Below are 15,229 nucleotides of genomic sequence, written 5' to 3' on the forward strand. Positions count from 1 at the left end.
ATTGCTTCCAGAACGCTATGAAGGGATGGTTTTGTGGACATGAATTCCTTCAGCCTATTTATGTCATGGAAGATTTTTCTTTCCCCTTGACTATAATAGACATTTTGGCTGGGTATAGTAATCTGGGTTGGCATCTGTGGTCATTTAAAACTGGGAATACTTTATTCCAGGCTCTTCTGGCTTTTATAGTTTGGACTGAAAAGTCAGCTGTAACCCTAATGGGTTTTCCTTTATATGTGACTTGTTGTTTCTCTTTTGCAGCTTTCAGTATTGTCTCTTTGTTTTGTACGATGCAGGGTGAGGCAATTGGAGTACCCCTTCAGTGGGTCTATCTAAGAGACCCCAAATTGCATAACTTTTATCTCTAAGGGGAAAATAATGTCCTTCAATCGTGACTAGGAGATGTGAAGAAGAAGTAAAGGCAAGAGTGATTAGTATTACAAGTTCTAGATAGGGAACTAGAAAAAAGTCACAACAGGGAAATTTTCAAATGTTCATATGAGAGTCCATTGGAATTTCTTAACAAGGGCTTCCAAAAGCATCCCTCTATTGGTTTCCTCTTCATTTTTCTTTTGTCTTCCAAGGCTGGACTCTAGAGTGATGGATTCAGGATTTGCTTTCAGGTATATATATATTTTTTTGTCTTTTTGAATCAGGGTCTCCCTGTGGCCCCAGCTGTCCTGGAACTCAGTACATAGAACAGGCTGGCCTTGAACTCATAGAGATCCACCTGCCTCTGCCTCCCAAGTGCTGGGACTAGAGGCATGCACCACCACGCCCGGCTTGCTTTCAGGCATTTTGATAGCTGTTGGAGTGGTTAGAATCAGTGTCAGTTCCTTCTCAAAGGCTTCTTGATAGGCAGAGAAAACAAATGTATCCATCATTGTAGGACAATAGTTGGTTGTCTCCTTTAGCTACAGGTGGGCACTACAGTATTGGAGACCAAGATTTGAAGTCTTCCATCTGAGGAGCACTTTCTGGTTAGGAACAAAACCATCAATGAGAAATAATTCTCTAAATAACTATATAGACTTAAGCCTAATGTCTGGGAAGTTTAATCCCTTGAACTCTTAAAGAAGTATACTGATGACTTTACTCTTTGCTTATACTTTCCTTTTTGGTGTTTAAGACCATACAATTGACACAAATAAATAAATTTACTTTTACACTTAAGGTCATTTGAAGATCTGTTAATCACGGGTCACATGGGTTTGGGAGGAGCCCTTGGCTCCTTTCTTTTACCATTTCCATCTATGTGAAGATAAGTCAAAGGTCCTGCTTGACCATGGCTGGCTTCAGTTGAAAGCATGAATGAGATGTTTCCTCTGAGTTGACCCTTCACTTTCCAGACTGGACACTGGTTCAAGTCCATCTTGTAGTGTCTCCATGTCCTCCATGAACAAGAGGACAGGTGACTCACCACAGTTACAGGACATTTGGAGAGATGTTCCATAGTCCCCTGGAACTTAGTTGACCTTGGAGGGCAAGGGGCAAAAAACTGTCCTTTAAGTCCCTCTGACCACATTAGTATAGGCCTCAAACTATGGCTGTTAAACATCCAATAAGGTTAGTTCCACCAGTCTGGTACTTTTAATTATCATGTGCTATGTAGATAAGGCTTGGGTAAAAACCAAATATTCTCAGATAAACCTTGACTAGGTATGTATTTTGTTCCTTAAATTAGTTGGCTAAACTATGACCATAGAAAATTTAAGATTATGTGTATATTATTTTTGTCTCATCCTTTATATATAACAAACCTACACAGGACTTCATCACTTGCTTAGGCTTTCTCATTTTTTCTATTTTGGAAAATATCTCCATTCCTATATCATTTTAACATCTTTTAGATTCTCATTTTCTTTTTCTTTTAAATAATATTGAGACATAATAGCATTAAGAAATAAATTTTCCATTGTCATGAGACTTTTCCTGGTGATGCCAAGAAGTGCTTACTCCCTTTTAAGATTCTAGTGCCAAGCCAATGTTCGATTAAAATTTTACTGGGGAACCAATAAATTTATTGAGCTCACTTGCCGAGATAACTGAGGGGTTGCTGAGGTGTATGTATGACCTGAGGGTATGCACACTGGAAAGTCTTACCCAGCATGGGTCATGCCTTCTCTTCCTAGCCTTCCCCAGAGTGTATCCTTTAGCCCTCCTCAAATCCAGGAGGCCATGTGTGATTAGGGCCAAATTACATACAGTTGGCTGGGAAGAGTGGCTGGATATTTGGGTGATGGTTCAATGACCCTGCTGGGTTCTCCTTTAATGAATGAGCACAGCCATCAACAAGCCCAATTGTGACAATGTTTAGCGATCAGGCTCAGCTGAAGTCGTGATGATGGTTGTTATTTCATCAGGCTGTCTACTAGGATCCCTGTTCACTTCTTTCAGCAGTCATTGGTCAAGGCATTTCCCTCAGATGCTATTCACTTTGAATCTCTTGTGCTGGCAGAGTGTTGAGTTCTGTCAGAGCCGTTCATGATACAGTTGCTGTTTGATGGAAGACAGACTGCACTGTAGGGAGTCCCCAATAGTCTGTCAAGAGTTAATGTAGCACATTTGAACAGGAAACCAGGAATTAAACTTTCAGAACAATAAACCTATGAAACGATTCAGATGAAAGACAAGTAACAGGTAAAGAGAGTCTTGGTAGGAACAGTTATTAGATGGAACCTTTAGCCCTTTGTGCTGTCATTCACTTTCCCCCTCTTATTATATGAGTAAAAAGTATAGGAAAACCCTGCTAAAACACAACTCCAAATGCATCAAAGACTTCCATGTGAAACCTGAAATGCCAAAACCGTTAGAAGAAAACAGACAGTACCCTAGAAGATATAGGACTTCTGAAACCACTCCATTTGCTCAGGAATTAAGGGCAACAATTAATGAATGAGACCTCATTAAACTAAAAAGCTTCTGCACAGCAAAGGAAACAATCAGTCAGTGATGAAGAAACCGACAGAGGGAGAGAATCTTTGCCAGTTGTAAATCTGATAGAGGCTTAATTTTCAGAATATACAAAGAACTAAAAAAAAAAAAAAAAAAAAAAAAAATCCATTTGCTCAGGAATTAAGGGCAAAAAATGAGCTACAGATCTGAGCAGAGAGTTCTCAAAAGAAGAAATAAAAATACCTTAAAAAGTCTTCAATATCCTTAGTAATTAGGGAAATGCAAACTAAAACAACTTTAAGATTTTATCTTACCCCAGTCAGAATGACTAAGACAAAAGCAAAACAAAACAAAACAACAACAACTGACAAAAAAATGCTGGGTAGGATGTGGGGAAAGGGGAACCCCCACTCTCTGCTGGTGGGATTGCAAACTGGTGCAACCACTATGGAAATCAGTGTGGAGAGTTCACAAAAACTAAAAATATATGACCCAAGTATACTACGCCTTAACACACACCCAAAGGACTCACCATCCTACTACAGAGATATTTGCCCAGCCATGTTTGTTGCTGCTCTTTTCATAAGAGCTAGAGAATATAAACAACCAAAATGTTCCTCAACTGATGAAAGGATAATGAAAATGTGGCACACTTACACAGTGGAGGTCTAGTCAGCTGCTAAAAAAGAAAAAAAAGAACTCATGAAATGTGTAGGTAAATGGATGGAATTAGAAAATGTTATACTGAGTGAGGTAACACAGACTCAGAGAACCAGGAAACATGTTTTCTTTCATTTGTGGATCTTAGCTCCAAATCTTTAGATGTGAGTATATATCCTGAAGTAACAGCAGGAGCCACAAAGGTAGAAAGGAACCATCGGGAAAGGAGAAAAAGCAACTCAAGAGTGGGGGATAGTAGGACACAGGCATTTTCAAGAGAAAATGGGGTATTTTAACTAGGAAGAAAGGAGGGTTACACAGGAGGAGAGAGTGACGAGAGATAATAATACTTAGATGATATGAAACCCATGGGGAAATATACTCTTTCATAAGTCTACTTAAAAATACACATATAATGTATATGTGTGTATATATATGTATAGCTGAGGCCTATATAATAAAAATCACAGTGGCAGGCAAGGGAAACTTCCCTTTGAGTTGTTGGTCATAGTAGTCCAAGAGACTCCAAAAGTAATTCGGGCTATTGTCACAGCCCTTGATTGTCCAACCTCCCCATCCCAAACTAGAAGTTCAGACCCTATTGCTGAAGACATCACATATTTCTGATACAGGACTTGGAGCAACTGAGCTGGAACTGGCCTAGAAGACTCCTCCCTGAAGACTAGTTATCATAGTAGCATAAAGTGTTAATATAGGCTGCCAAGGGAGAAAAACAATTAACAGTCTACTAAGCTGTAAAGCCAACAAACCACAACAAGCTCCGGCCTAGCAAATTATCTCTATTGGTGCTATAAGTGGCATGTTTATCTTTGGGATCATCAACAACTGTCTAATTGGACTTAAGGCCCACTCAGTAGGAGGAAATCCATGCTTGGTACTGTAAACATAGCCAAGTACACATAGTTGGAGAGGTCACAGACCCTAGAAGAACCTACTTTGGTCACTCTTCTAGAGCCATTTTTTACTGTAATCTAAGTATGTTTCCTTATATTCACAGAAAATGTAGTTCACCACTCATCAAAGAAGCCTCTTTGTGTAACAGATAAAGACTGATCCACGACTGAGCAGAATGCAGAAAACAAGGGACTGCGGGGTACCCACTCCCAACTGATGCATCTACAATGCAGCTTCTACGTCTGAGGCTTAGGGAACATCTGGGAAGAGGGGGCAGAAAGATTTTAAGAGCCCAAGGGACAAGATAACTGCTGCTAGTTAACGCATTCTAGACATGAGAGGGAGCTGCGCCCATGAAATCTCCACAGACGATAGTCTAACAAGTTCTGCACAATGACAAAAGCGGTTGACGTGCCAGGGTGGATAGAGGAGACTTTATGGGGGTCTCACCTCAAGATGAAGAGCTGGAGGCAAGCAATGAATGCTGAGGGAGAACCAGTTTTCTCCAGGGATAAGCTCCCTGACAGATCATCTGATCCCTAGTGGTCAGCAATAAACACATGTGCATATGAGCACTGCTAAATGGATTCTGTGCATTATACATACGTGCACGTTCAAAATAATCAGCCTTTAGACTAAAGATAATGTTCTCTATAGCTTTCTCTGTCTTTTCTATCATAATTGACTTTATCTCCCACTTTAAAAGTTTACAAAATACATACACAAAAAGTCACCTGGTGCTGAAAACTCAAAGTTTTAAAGCTAATTAAATAAAAACCAAAACAGTTTTGTTACACTTTGACATCTAAAGCATTTAAAAATGCTATTCTTGAGCAAAACATGGGGCACAGGCTTTTAACCCCAGCACATGGGAGGCAGAGGCAAGCAGAGCTCTGTGAGATCAAGTCTAGCCTGGTCTACATAGTGAGTTCCAGGCCAGCTGGGGCTACAGGGAGACCCTGTCTGCCAAAAAAATGTTTTTGTCAGTTTTGTCCCTAAATTTACTACATTGCTATGGTAATTAACATGGGACCAAAGAATGACAATTTAAATAGTGTAATAACCCCACAGTAAGGCTCTTTGTGCTTTTCACAGCATTCTCTCTGTTAGAACTCCAGTTTTCAGCACAACTTCAAGCCCTCAAAGTCCAGCATCACTGGATAGCGTGACTCTAGGAGGATATTTCTTAAGTTTAGCAGTAACTTGAGGGGAAGGAAGGCAATCAAGAATGAGTATTCAACACAGCTTAATTACACAGGAATTTATAACAACCAGCCAAACAATGGATGAGCAGCTCCAAGTAGAGGTTTTGCTCTAGATCTACACTTGGACTATAAGTTAATGAATTAATAATATATCTTGAAGAATTTTAAATTTAGATTAGCATTTTAGAGAACTTTTATAAGTACAAAATTAAACAAAACAAATTTTTACAGACTTGGGGATATAAAGAATCAAATATCAAATAGCATTTGCAAACTGAAATATTTATAAGTTGAGTCACAGGCACATCACAATTTTGAGCATATGACTCAGACTGTGCATCTTATGTGCAGTTAGTGTTTAAATGTTAAGGCATCATGCCAAGGGTAAGCACACTGTTTACATAATCAGGGACTCCGGATTGTTTAGTTTCTGCGTTTCTCCTGAGTTTAAACTACTTTCTTTGACCAGGTCCATCGTGTTTGGACATGGCTATATTCCAGTTTCCTATAATTTTAAAAATAAGCACTAGTTCCTACTGTGATCGACACAACTCTTCAGTCCCTACCACCTCTACAGCCCTTTTCTCTCTTACTCGGGCTCTTGCTATGGACACTCACACTGGTCTCCTTCTGGTTCTTGGAACACGACCTTTGCTGCTCTGCTGCCTGTACCATCCTAGATCTGTTTGTTTATGTTGTCCCCTTGCTGGAATGCATACTCTGGAAGGGCAGAGATTACTTCCAAGAGAGTCACCATTGTGTCCTCAAAAGGCTAACCCAGCATCTGGCAGCAAATAACTATTCGATAAATATTTGTTCAGTGGATGAATCAAGATGATAAGTGAGACTGGTTGCATGGTATGATCCAGAGTTGAGGCTGAATTTATGCAATGGAACCACAGAGGAAATGATGAAGGCAATTTCTAATGTGGGGCCAGCTTCAGGAATGTAGGGGATATAAAGTTTGGATCACGGTGTCAGATGGAAGGCATAGCATACATATTTATATTTTTAAATATAGATCAACCTAGCCCCAATTTCAAGAATTCCACTTTGTCTTACAGAAACCTAGAGAGTCAGTTCTGTAAACTGATCTTATATTCTATGCTATACTGTACACTATAAAATAACATATTTATGAGTTCATTCATTGTTACATTTTCTACAATAAAATATAGGTAAAAAAGATCTTAGGTGAAGAGGGATAGTTGAACATAAGGTGGTATGAGGGGAAAAGGGGAACAAAGGGGCGCAAAGTTTAAGTAGGGAGAGAATGGGGGGGCAGGGCAGAGGAGGGGGCTGTGGGAAGAATAACAAACACTAAGAACATTTTTAGAAGCCATATGGAAACCTACTATTATGAAATAATAATTTTCATACATACATATGTTTATGAGTTGAATTGGAGTTACCCTACACAAGGCATTATGTTCATCCCGGAAGTCATAGGTTGCCAAATAAAAAGCCCAGTGCTAGGTGTGGGATACCTCCCCTTGAGCTTCCCACAAGTGTCCTGAAACAATACAGGTTACTGCTATTGCTGCTGGTTGACCACTAGTATGCGATGGTAAGACTCTGTTGCTAAAGACACTACACGTATTGGTCAGAGAATCAATTAGCACTAACCAGGAAGCTTCTGGCTAGCTCTTTTAGTCCTGGAATTGCTACTGGGGGAAAACATCATTAAGTCTTACCCAGCCTGGTACTGCAAATCTAGCCCATGGTTGGGGAGTTCACAGGCCCTAGGGGTGAACCTACCACTATTATCTTGCTAAATGAACATGGTATCAAACTTCCCTCTAAATTCACAGCTCTATACCTATAGATTAGTGAAGCTCCCAGACCTCATAGGAGTTTTCTTGTGTTGTGAATAATAGTTAATGCAGAAACTCACAAGTGATCAAAGTGCAGAAAGTGTCAGCAGAATGTTCAGCCACAAATGGGACATCTATATCACAGCCCCTCACCAAGGCTCAGGAGCCATTACAGAAGTGTGTGGGGGCAGAGGTAGCAGAAAGATTATAAGAGCCAGAGGTCATGGAGGATGGGAGTGAAACGGTGATGGCAAGATCACTTCACTCATGAACTCACAGCAGCTGTGGTTGCCTGCACAAGACCTGCACAAGATTAAGTGGGTCAATATTCTATCATGGAGAGGGAAAGTGTTCATGATTCCCCCACCCCTAGCTCAGTTGCTATGGGCAGTTATTAGCTGCTGGAAGAGGGAGAATCAGTTTTCTGCAAGTATGTGGCTTCTGGTATGTGACCACACTCCAGTGGACGGCCCCACAGCCAGGAGCGTAGGGACAGCATAAATTGGAGTCAATGGAATATTTTTCAAGAAAAGAGGACACAAAGTTGGGTGGAGGTTAAGAAGGTGGGGGTAAATCCTGAAGGAGCTAGGGGAAGGGGTTGGGGGTATGACCCAAATACACTGCATAAAGTTTTAAAGAATTAATACAGATATTTTAAAATTTTGAATGTTTGCAAACTGAGGAAAGTGAAACAGTCTGAAGTGTTCTCATACAATGGAAGAGTATGTAGTGATAAAAAAGCCAGGAAGCTTTCTAAACACTGGGAATCGATAATTTCCTATCAACACTATGTGAAAAAGAAGTAACATGTAGAACAATGTGTAAGCTATGCTGCTTTTTTATATGAGGGGGAGTGATGTAAAGTAAAAATCACATACACACGTGCTCAGTCTGTGTGTGTAAGCGTGAGGAACTGGAAAGACCTACAAGGTGCTAATGATAATGCTAACATGAATTTTTTAGAAAGGGGAATCCTGGAAGTAGGGACAAAATACAGAATGCAACTACACCAAGAAATCAAAGTGTTCATCTCTGTTCCCCCTTGCTGATTCTACTGTCTATAATTTTGAGTGAAGACAAGCTTGAAAATGAATTATGGAGGCATAAAATTCCTTAAGCAAACGCACTGCCGGTCATTGATCTCTTCCTGAAATGAAGAATGTAATATAGACCGCTTAGGAGAAGTCAGGTAGCTAATTTCTGAGCAATTGACTGTTTTCAAGATGTTTACCGAAAGAAATTTTCTGATTTTTCACGTATTTTATCCCCAAACTATACGGGGCGAGCGTCAGACACCGCCTCTTTCGGAAGCATTGCAGGTGTTAACCTTTACCTTGAAAGACATTTTAAAAGTCGTATTTTGAATTGATCTTTTGTCTTACAAATTTAAAATTCATAAGGTGGAGATGTTTCCAACTAACAGCAAAGCCAACTCCGTCTCGAAACAGTGGGGGCGGCTCTTCAAAGCACTTGTGCGCAGTGTGGGTCGCTGTGTATAGTCACAGTAGGAGCTGAAGATGATTGACCCGTGTGACTTACAGAGATGAAGAAAGGGACCCCTCCTGCACTCAGCTGAAGAGCTGTCCTGGGAGAACTGTTCCTAAAGTGAGCAGAGCCATGAGTGAGTGAGGCTCCTGGCCCAGCAGTGGAACTTGGGCCCATCCTTATTAACCATTCTCTAATAAGGAAACCAATAACTTCAAAAAAGAATTTAAACTACTGCTATCCCTGTCTGAGATGAATCTGCTCATTAAAATCAGTCAGATCATTATTTTGTATTTTATTCCCAAAGTTACTGCTGTTCTTACGCAGCAGGTTTTAGGGATACCTGGAGCATTCTTCTTCACACTGAGAAGCAACTGTCTGTACTTTAATTCTTTTAAAAGGAATGTCCAAGTCCTAGGAATTCTGCGTGTGCTCATTACTAGTGCCCCCCGCAACTGTGGGGTATAACTCAGAATACAAGAGCATCATATTTTCTTTCCTTCCCTCGTCCTGCTTTTGAGAGAAATGATGGGATGTTCTCAGCCATCTTGCTTTCAAAAGAGGTAGTGACAGAAGAGCTTTAAAACCTTAGGGCAACTGGGCACGGTGGCACACACCTTTAATTCCAGCACTTGGGAGGCAGACAGAGATAGGCCAACCCCTGTGAGATCAAGGCCAGCCTGGTCTACACAGCAAGTTCCAGCTCAGAAAGACCCTGTTTCAAAAAAAAGAAAAACAAAAACAAAAACAAAAAACCGACCAAACAGAACTTAGTGCAATATTCCATGGAGAAAAGCCCCCTGGGTGTGCGTTACTGATTCTGCCCCTACAAGCACAGTCAGAAAGGGAGACAGGACTCTCACCCAATTGATTGCTTTTAATTCCCTTTTTCTAGTTGGTCTCCATGCACCACCTGGTGGTAGTGTATGCTAAGTGCAGCACTTTGTGTGTATGTGTGTGTGTGTGTGTGTGTGTGTGTGTGTGTGTGTGTGTGTATTCATGCGTATATGTTTTATGTGTGAGCATGTGTGTGCACATGTATATGTATATGTATGTGTGTGTTTGTGTTTGGGGATAAATACCATAGGAAGCATGGAGAAGAAACTTGTAATATCTATTCTTAATCATTTAGATTGATGATAAAATTATTTTACCCTAAATACAGAATACAGCCTTGAACACTGTCACACATGGATGCAAACATAGGAAGACAAGAGCGCTTTTGTAAGGTAAAACAGCCTTCTCTTACTTGCATTAGCTATAGGCCTTATAAGTCTGTTCCTGAATTAATGGCTATTTATCGTGCTAATGTTCTTATTGAGGCACAAGTCAGACACCGATAACCAAGCTGAAATCATTTTTCTTATTTTTTAAGAATAATAATGCCGGGCATGGTGGCACATGCCTTTAATCTCAGCACTCGGGAGGCAGAGGCAGGTGGATCTCTGTGAGTTCAAGGCCAGCCTGGTCTACATAGTGAGTTCCAGGGCAGCTAGCTGGGGCTGCAGGGAAATCTTGTCCCAAAAAGACCAGAAAAAAAAAACAACAGAATAATAATTTTAAATCACTTGAGCCATTTGTGCAAGTCACAGGGTATTAAGATGAGGCAGCAGCTCAGGGCCCAGGCATGGATCTCACACAGGTCAGGACCCAGGCATGGCTCTCACACAGGTCAGGACCCAGGGATGGATCTCACACAGGCAGCATTTATGGCGGGGGCATGGACCTCCCACAGGGAGCAGCAGCTAAGACACAGGAATGTGGGTGATTTGCCCAAGATTGTATGGGTTATTAGAAGCCTAATTCAGTAAGAAACTAGGTCCTTTCTCACTTTCAGCCCAAAGACATGAAAATCATACTCATACAGCAGTGGTGAATTATCTGTGCAAGAAGATATGCTGTTAACTCAGTAATACAGTGCTGTAAGTTGTTCTGGTACTCTGACACAAAGGAGTAATCGAAGAAATACATGTATCGAAAAGCCACGGAAAAAGGTTTCTCTAACCATTGAAGAACCCTTATGCATATGTTCAAAGAAACACTTTACACAGCCTGTATCACTGCTAATCTTTAAGGAAGGTCTGACAGCCCTCCTTCCCCTCTAACTGCTGCAGAATCAGAGGTCTGTCTCTGTAGAGTAGATACCCACTAGTAGATTTAAACATAAACCATGTTCACAGCTCCCCCTCATGACCACTCAACATTACACAAGCCGCTTTTCATCCTTGCTGTTTTATTCAACTAACAGCTCACTGGTTAAGTTTTAATTGCTTCCAATGAGGTCAGCAAAGGTATTTATTGAAAAGCTCTGAATAAAAGGCTCCACGCACACACACAAGCACACACGCGCTCACACACAGAGAAAACCATTTTGCCTGTTGATTTATGGAAACAATTATGATTCTGCTGGAGAATTTCTCAGCTGAGAAATAGTTTGTAGCTACAGTAGAGAGGCTCAAGTTGCACAAGGCAGACAGCAGACATGGAATGCTTGTGTATCCAGCTGGTATAAACAGAACAAGTAAGTTATTGTTATTTGTCTTTTAAAATAATGCTGAATCTTTTCTAAAAGTTTTTCTTTTTCTAAGGTTTAGTGTACTGAGGGGAAAAGATTTTTGAGCCATGTAAATATCTAGAAATCCTGCTGTAGAACGAATGTAAAGATAAGCTTGGCGTTATCCAGAGCAATCCTGACATTTAACTCGAAAAATCTGGGCAGTTGAGGAGAAAATAATTGATTAACCACAAAAGTAAAAACATATACTAACGAAACCCAGACAGAGCATTTCTGCTTTGTCAATAGTGGCTGTAAAATCTGATTTAAGTCAATAGCTCTGAGCACAGGATATTTCTTACAAAATAGCAATTGGAATGAATAGTGCAGTTATAGTCTGATTTATCTGTAGAATGCATAACTCTACTGAATCTACGTGCAGGAGGGCAAAGATGTTAACGTCCTCTGTGGAAGCTGTTTTAAATGTACGTTCAACATGGGAACTGTATTGTGTGTTATATATTTACCTACTGAAATTTATACATGCAATTTTTATCTTCGTCTCTCCTCCCCTCCTCTCCCCATTCTTAATCTCTCATTGCAAACAGAAGTCAAGTAACAAACGGTGCTGCAGCAACTGGCCTCACTACAATCTATTTTTATAAGGATATATCAAGAGTTACTGAAGGAGGAATCAGTATTGGTATCAGAAACTAAAAGATAAGGTTAGCAGTTTGGAAAGAGTAACCAGTCTTTCTCAAATCAATCTACAGTTCATAGATAGGAGGAGGTCCATGACCTAGGACTAACAGTCAACTCAAGATTTAATTTTCATTATGTTATTCATGAACACCCGGAGCACTACACTATAATGCACAAATGGATACTGACATGGATCCTGCCAACTCTGCTCTACAGATCATACTTCCACATCATCTGTCTAGTGGGCACTATGTCTTTAGCTTGCAATGACATGAGTCCAGAGCAAATGGCTACAAATGTGAACTGCTCCAGCCCCGAGAGGCACACAAGAAGCTATGATTACATGGAAGGAGGGGATATAAGAGTGAGAAGACTTTTCTGTCGAACACAGTGGTATCTGAGGATTGACAAACGAGGCAAAGTGAAAGGGACCCAAGAGATGAAGAACAATTACAGTAAGTGACGCCTTTGTTAAACGCTGCTTAGACCCTTTTTGGTTTCTTTAAGGGTCATTTTTCAGGTGGCAAACTTCTCAGTTTCCTTTCCTATGAAAAAACTTAAAATGAAATATCACCTTCTAGTTTCTCTACATTGGGATTGCTGAACCATGTTCCTAAAAATATCTCTTGGAATGGGGCAAGTATGCTAATATTATAGTGGGGGCTGATAGCACAAGCCAATTGGAAAGTACTTACACTGTGACCTAAATGCAAAATGTTCTTAAGGAAATTTAAATCCTATTATTCACACTGAAATGTGATTGATTTCCAAAAAAACTCATTAGGAGTTTGCATATAGTTACAGTAAATGCTCACCGGAGCTGCTAACCACTAGTTTGAGGATTAGAGAATTTGTGTTTTTTATTTTATTAGTTTTGCTGACTTTGGAAGAATATTGTCATAATATAGAATAGTTAATGTGTGCTCACCAAGTGGATTCTGATCCGTTGTGTGCAGTCTAAAGCAAAAGGGAACCTGTGGTGTCTTCAGTCATTCATACCACAGTGCTTCATTATATTATCATGCTTATTAGAATGCTTAATTACCTACTCGTGGAAAAACAGCTTTCTAGCTTTTTGTTTATCTAAGCCTCTGTCATATAATTCTATGTTGCTTTAAGGGGGACATAAATGTGAGGAATAGAAGTGAGTTGGAAGAGAGATGAGATCCATGATTTTCAACTGAATGCCTCACATTTTCCCCCTAGGACCAGTTGCTTTTTCACCTTAAAATGTCAGAACTTACGTTTTCATTTAATGGTTATAAGTAATAACTAGTTTCAATGGTATTAAGTTAAATGGTATAAAATACTCACTTAAACATTTACCTTAAGAATTTAAAACTTGCAAGTGAAAATAGGTTTGCATTTGGATAATGTTAATGTTGTGCATTGTATAACATGTGTGGCAAAGTTTAGTTGAAAAAGAATGCACGGACACAGTCGTGTAGCCATGTGCCTCTGCCTCCCACAGTGTCCTGCCTACAGTTACTACTTGCACATGTGCTACCTGTTCCTGAACTGACTAATAAATAAGAATCTGGTAGACTGTGTTTCCAATATGAAAATGAGAGGGCCTTTTCGAGTGTAATCGATGCAGAATTAGTAAAGGCATCGGGCTGGCTATGGAAGAGTTCTCTAATTGTGTTGAACTTCAGGTAAATAAATGAGTATTTGGAGGAGGTTTTGTTGTACCCGCTTTTATGTGATCAATAGAATTTGGCTTATTTTCATTGTGTTTGAAAAATCAGTGAAATTTGTCATGGGTAATGGGATATGGGAGAGGGATGAGCATCTGGGTAGGAGTCACGACATACGTGTTCGATTCCTGTCTGTACATGACTTTGGGGCCATTTCTTAGTTTTTCAAATTTTCAATCTGTAAAGCACAAATATGTTTTCCAAAATACCTTTTAGTTCTTTAGTCCATTCTATCCTAAATCAGTGAATGTGTCATATAATTGTGAAGAAACCTGAATGCCCTTTACATAATTGTCACCCAGTGTAGGAAATAGAAGTGAATATTATCTCAGTGATGGGCTGTGCTGCTAGGACTAATTTCAAATCTTGTATCAAGGTTATCATTGCTAAACTGTAGACTTTTTCTGCTTGTTGATTAATCCTGTTAAATACTTTTTATAAGATCATGAAAAAGGAAATAACTGGATGTAAATTTTAGTGAAATGAGTATTTGCAATTATATGGGATAAAAATAGTTACAACTGAATACATACACATATGTGAGTTTTATTTTGTGTTAAAAATCTCAGGTATTTGTGTGTGTATATATATATATATATGCAAAATGCTAAAATTGTTTTATAATTTAAGCCTAACTTTGATTAACCCTAAATCCAGTTTGGAAAAGTTTGGCAAACCATTTTTTCCTCTAACACTAACTCTGTACTGTAGTAAGAGAAAAAATTGTCACCTACATCATGATGCTGCAGTGTCATGGTATCTATGGACCCAGAAAGCCATGGGAAGACATAGACATGCAAGTAACCTTCACCTATAGCTTTTCTTATGGTCTCTTTCTAGTTTCCTGATGTAATAAATTCTCCTGGGATAAAAACCTCATCAGAATCCTTTAAGTAAACTCTAGAATTGTGGCTATCCTGATCTCCTACTAAAAAACAGAGGAGAAAAGGCCCCTCCAATATTAGAAATATGCAAAGGCACTTTGGTCTACAGGAAATCCTAAGAGACAGAAGGGGAATAGTTCATTAGGAGAAAATCCTAATAAGCATTTCCTGCCACTTAAGAGGCAGCCTTACATATTTTAAGAAGGAACACAAACACAGACATGAAACTGACATGTATGAAGTTGCAGCCATTGAATCAGGGAAGCCAGGTGCAAAGAAATGCTTAGCAGAATTTGTTCAGAATAACCAAAGAGGATGAGAACTTGAAATTATAAAATTTGAAGACTGTTTCGCAGTCCTCAAAACTAGCTGAATGACTGACTGAGCAAAAGAGATTGTCTTCTTGTTCTTAAAACTATAGTTAAAAGTAACCGGATTACTTTTTAGATTCAAACGATAATTCAGAAATTTTGACCTT

General features: G+C 39.6%; 2 protein-coding genes across 3 annotated transcripts in view; one reads left to right on the forward strand and one right to left on the reverse strand.

The window, feature by feature from the left end:
* Fam227b (family with sequence similarity 227 member B) overlaps positions 1-15,229 on the reverse strand; it is a 237,896-nt gene that overhangs the window by 44,783 nt on the left and 177,884 nt on the right. The window lies entirely within an intron of this gene.
* Positions 11,287-15,229, forward strand: part of Fgf7 (fibroblast growth factor 7) — a 67,446-nt gene continuing 63,503 nt past the window's right edge. The window contains exons 1-2 of one of the 2 annotated variants that reach the window (XM_008831795.3): positions 11,287-11,495; positions 12,077-12,625. In XM_008831795.3, the coding sequence (XP_008830017.1) occupies positions 12,340-12,625 (286 nt within the window). In that variant the 5' untranslated portion in view covers positions 11,287-11,495; positions 12,077-12,339. The remainder of the gene's footprint in view (positions 11,496-12,076; positions 12,626-15,229) is intronic. The other variant, XM_029562948.1, reaches the window with a different exon arrangement.

Source organism: Nannospalax galili, unplaced genomic scaffold (genome assembly GCF_000622305.1).
Source record: "Nannospalax galili isolate Female #2095 unplaced genomic scaffold, S.galili_v1.0 scaffold735, whole genome shotgun sequence".
In the NCBI taxonomy this organism is placed as follows: domain Eukaryota; kingdom Metazoa; phylum Chordata; class Mammalia; order Rodentia; family Spalacidae; genus Nannospalax; species Nannospalax galili.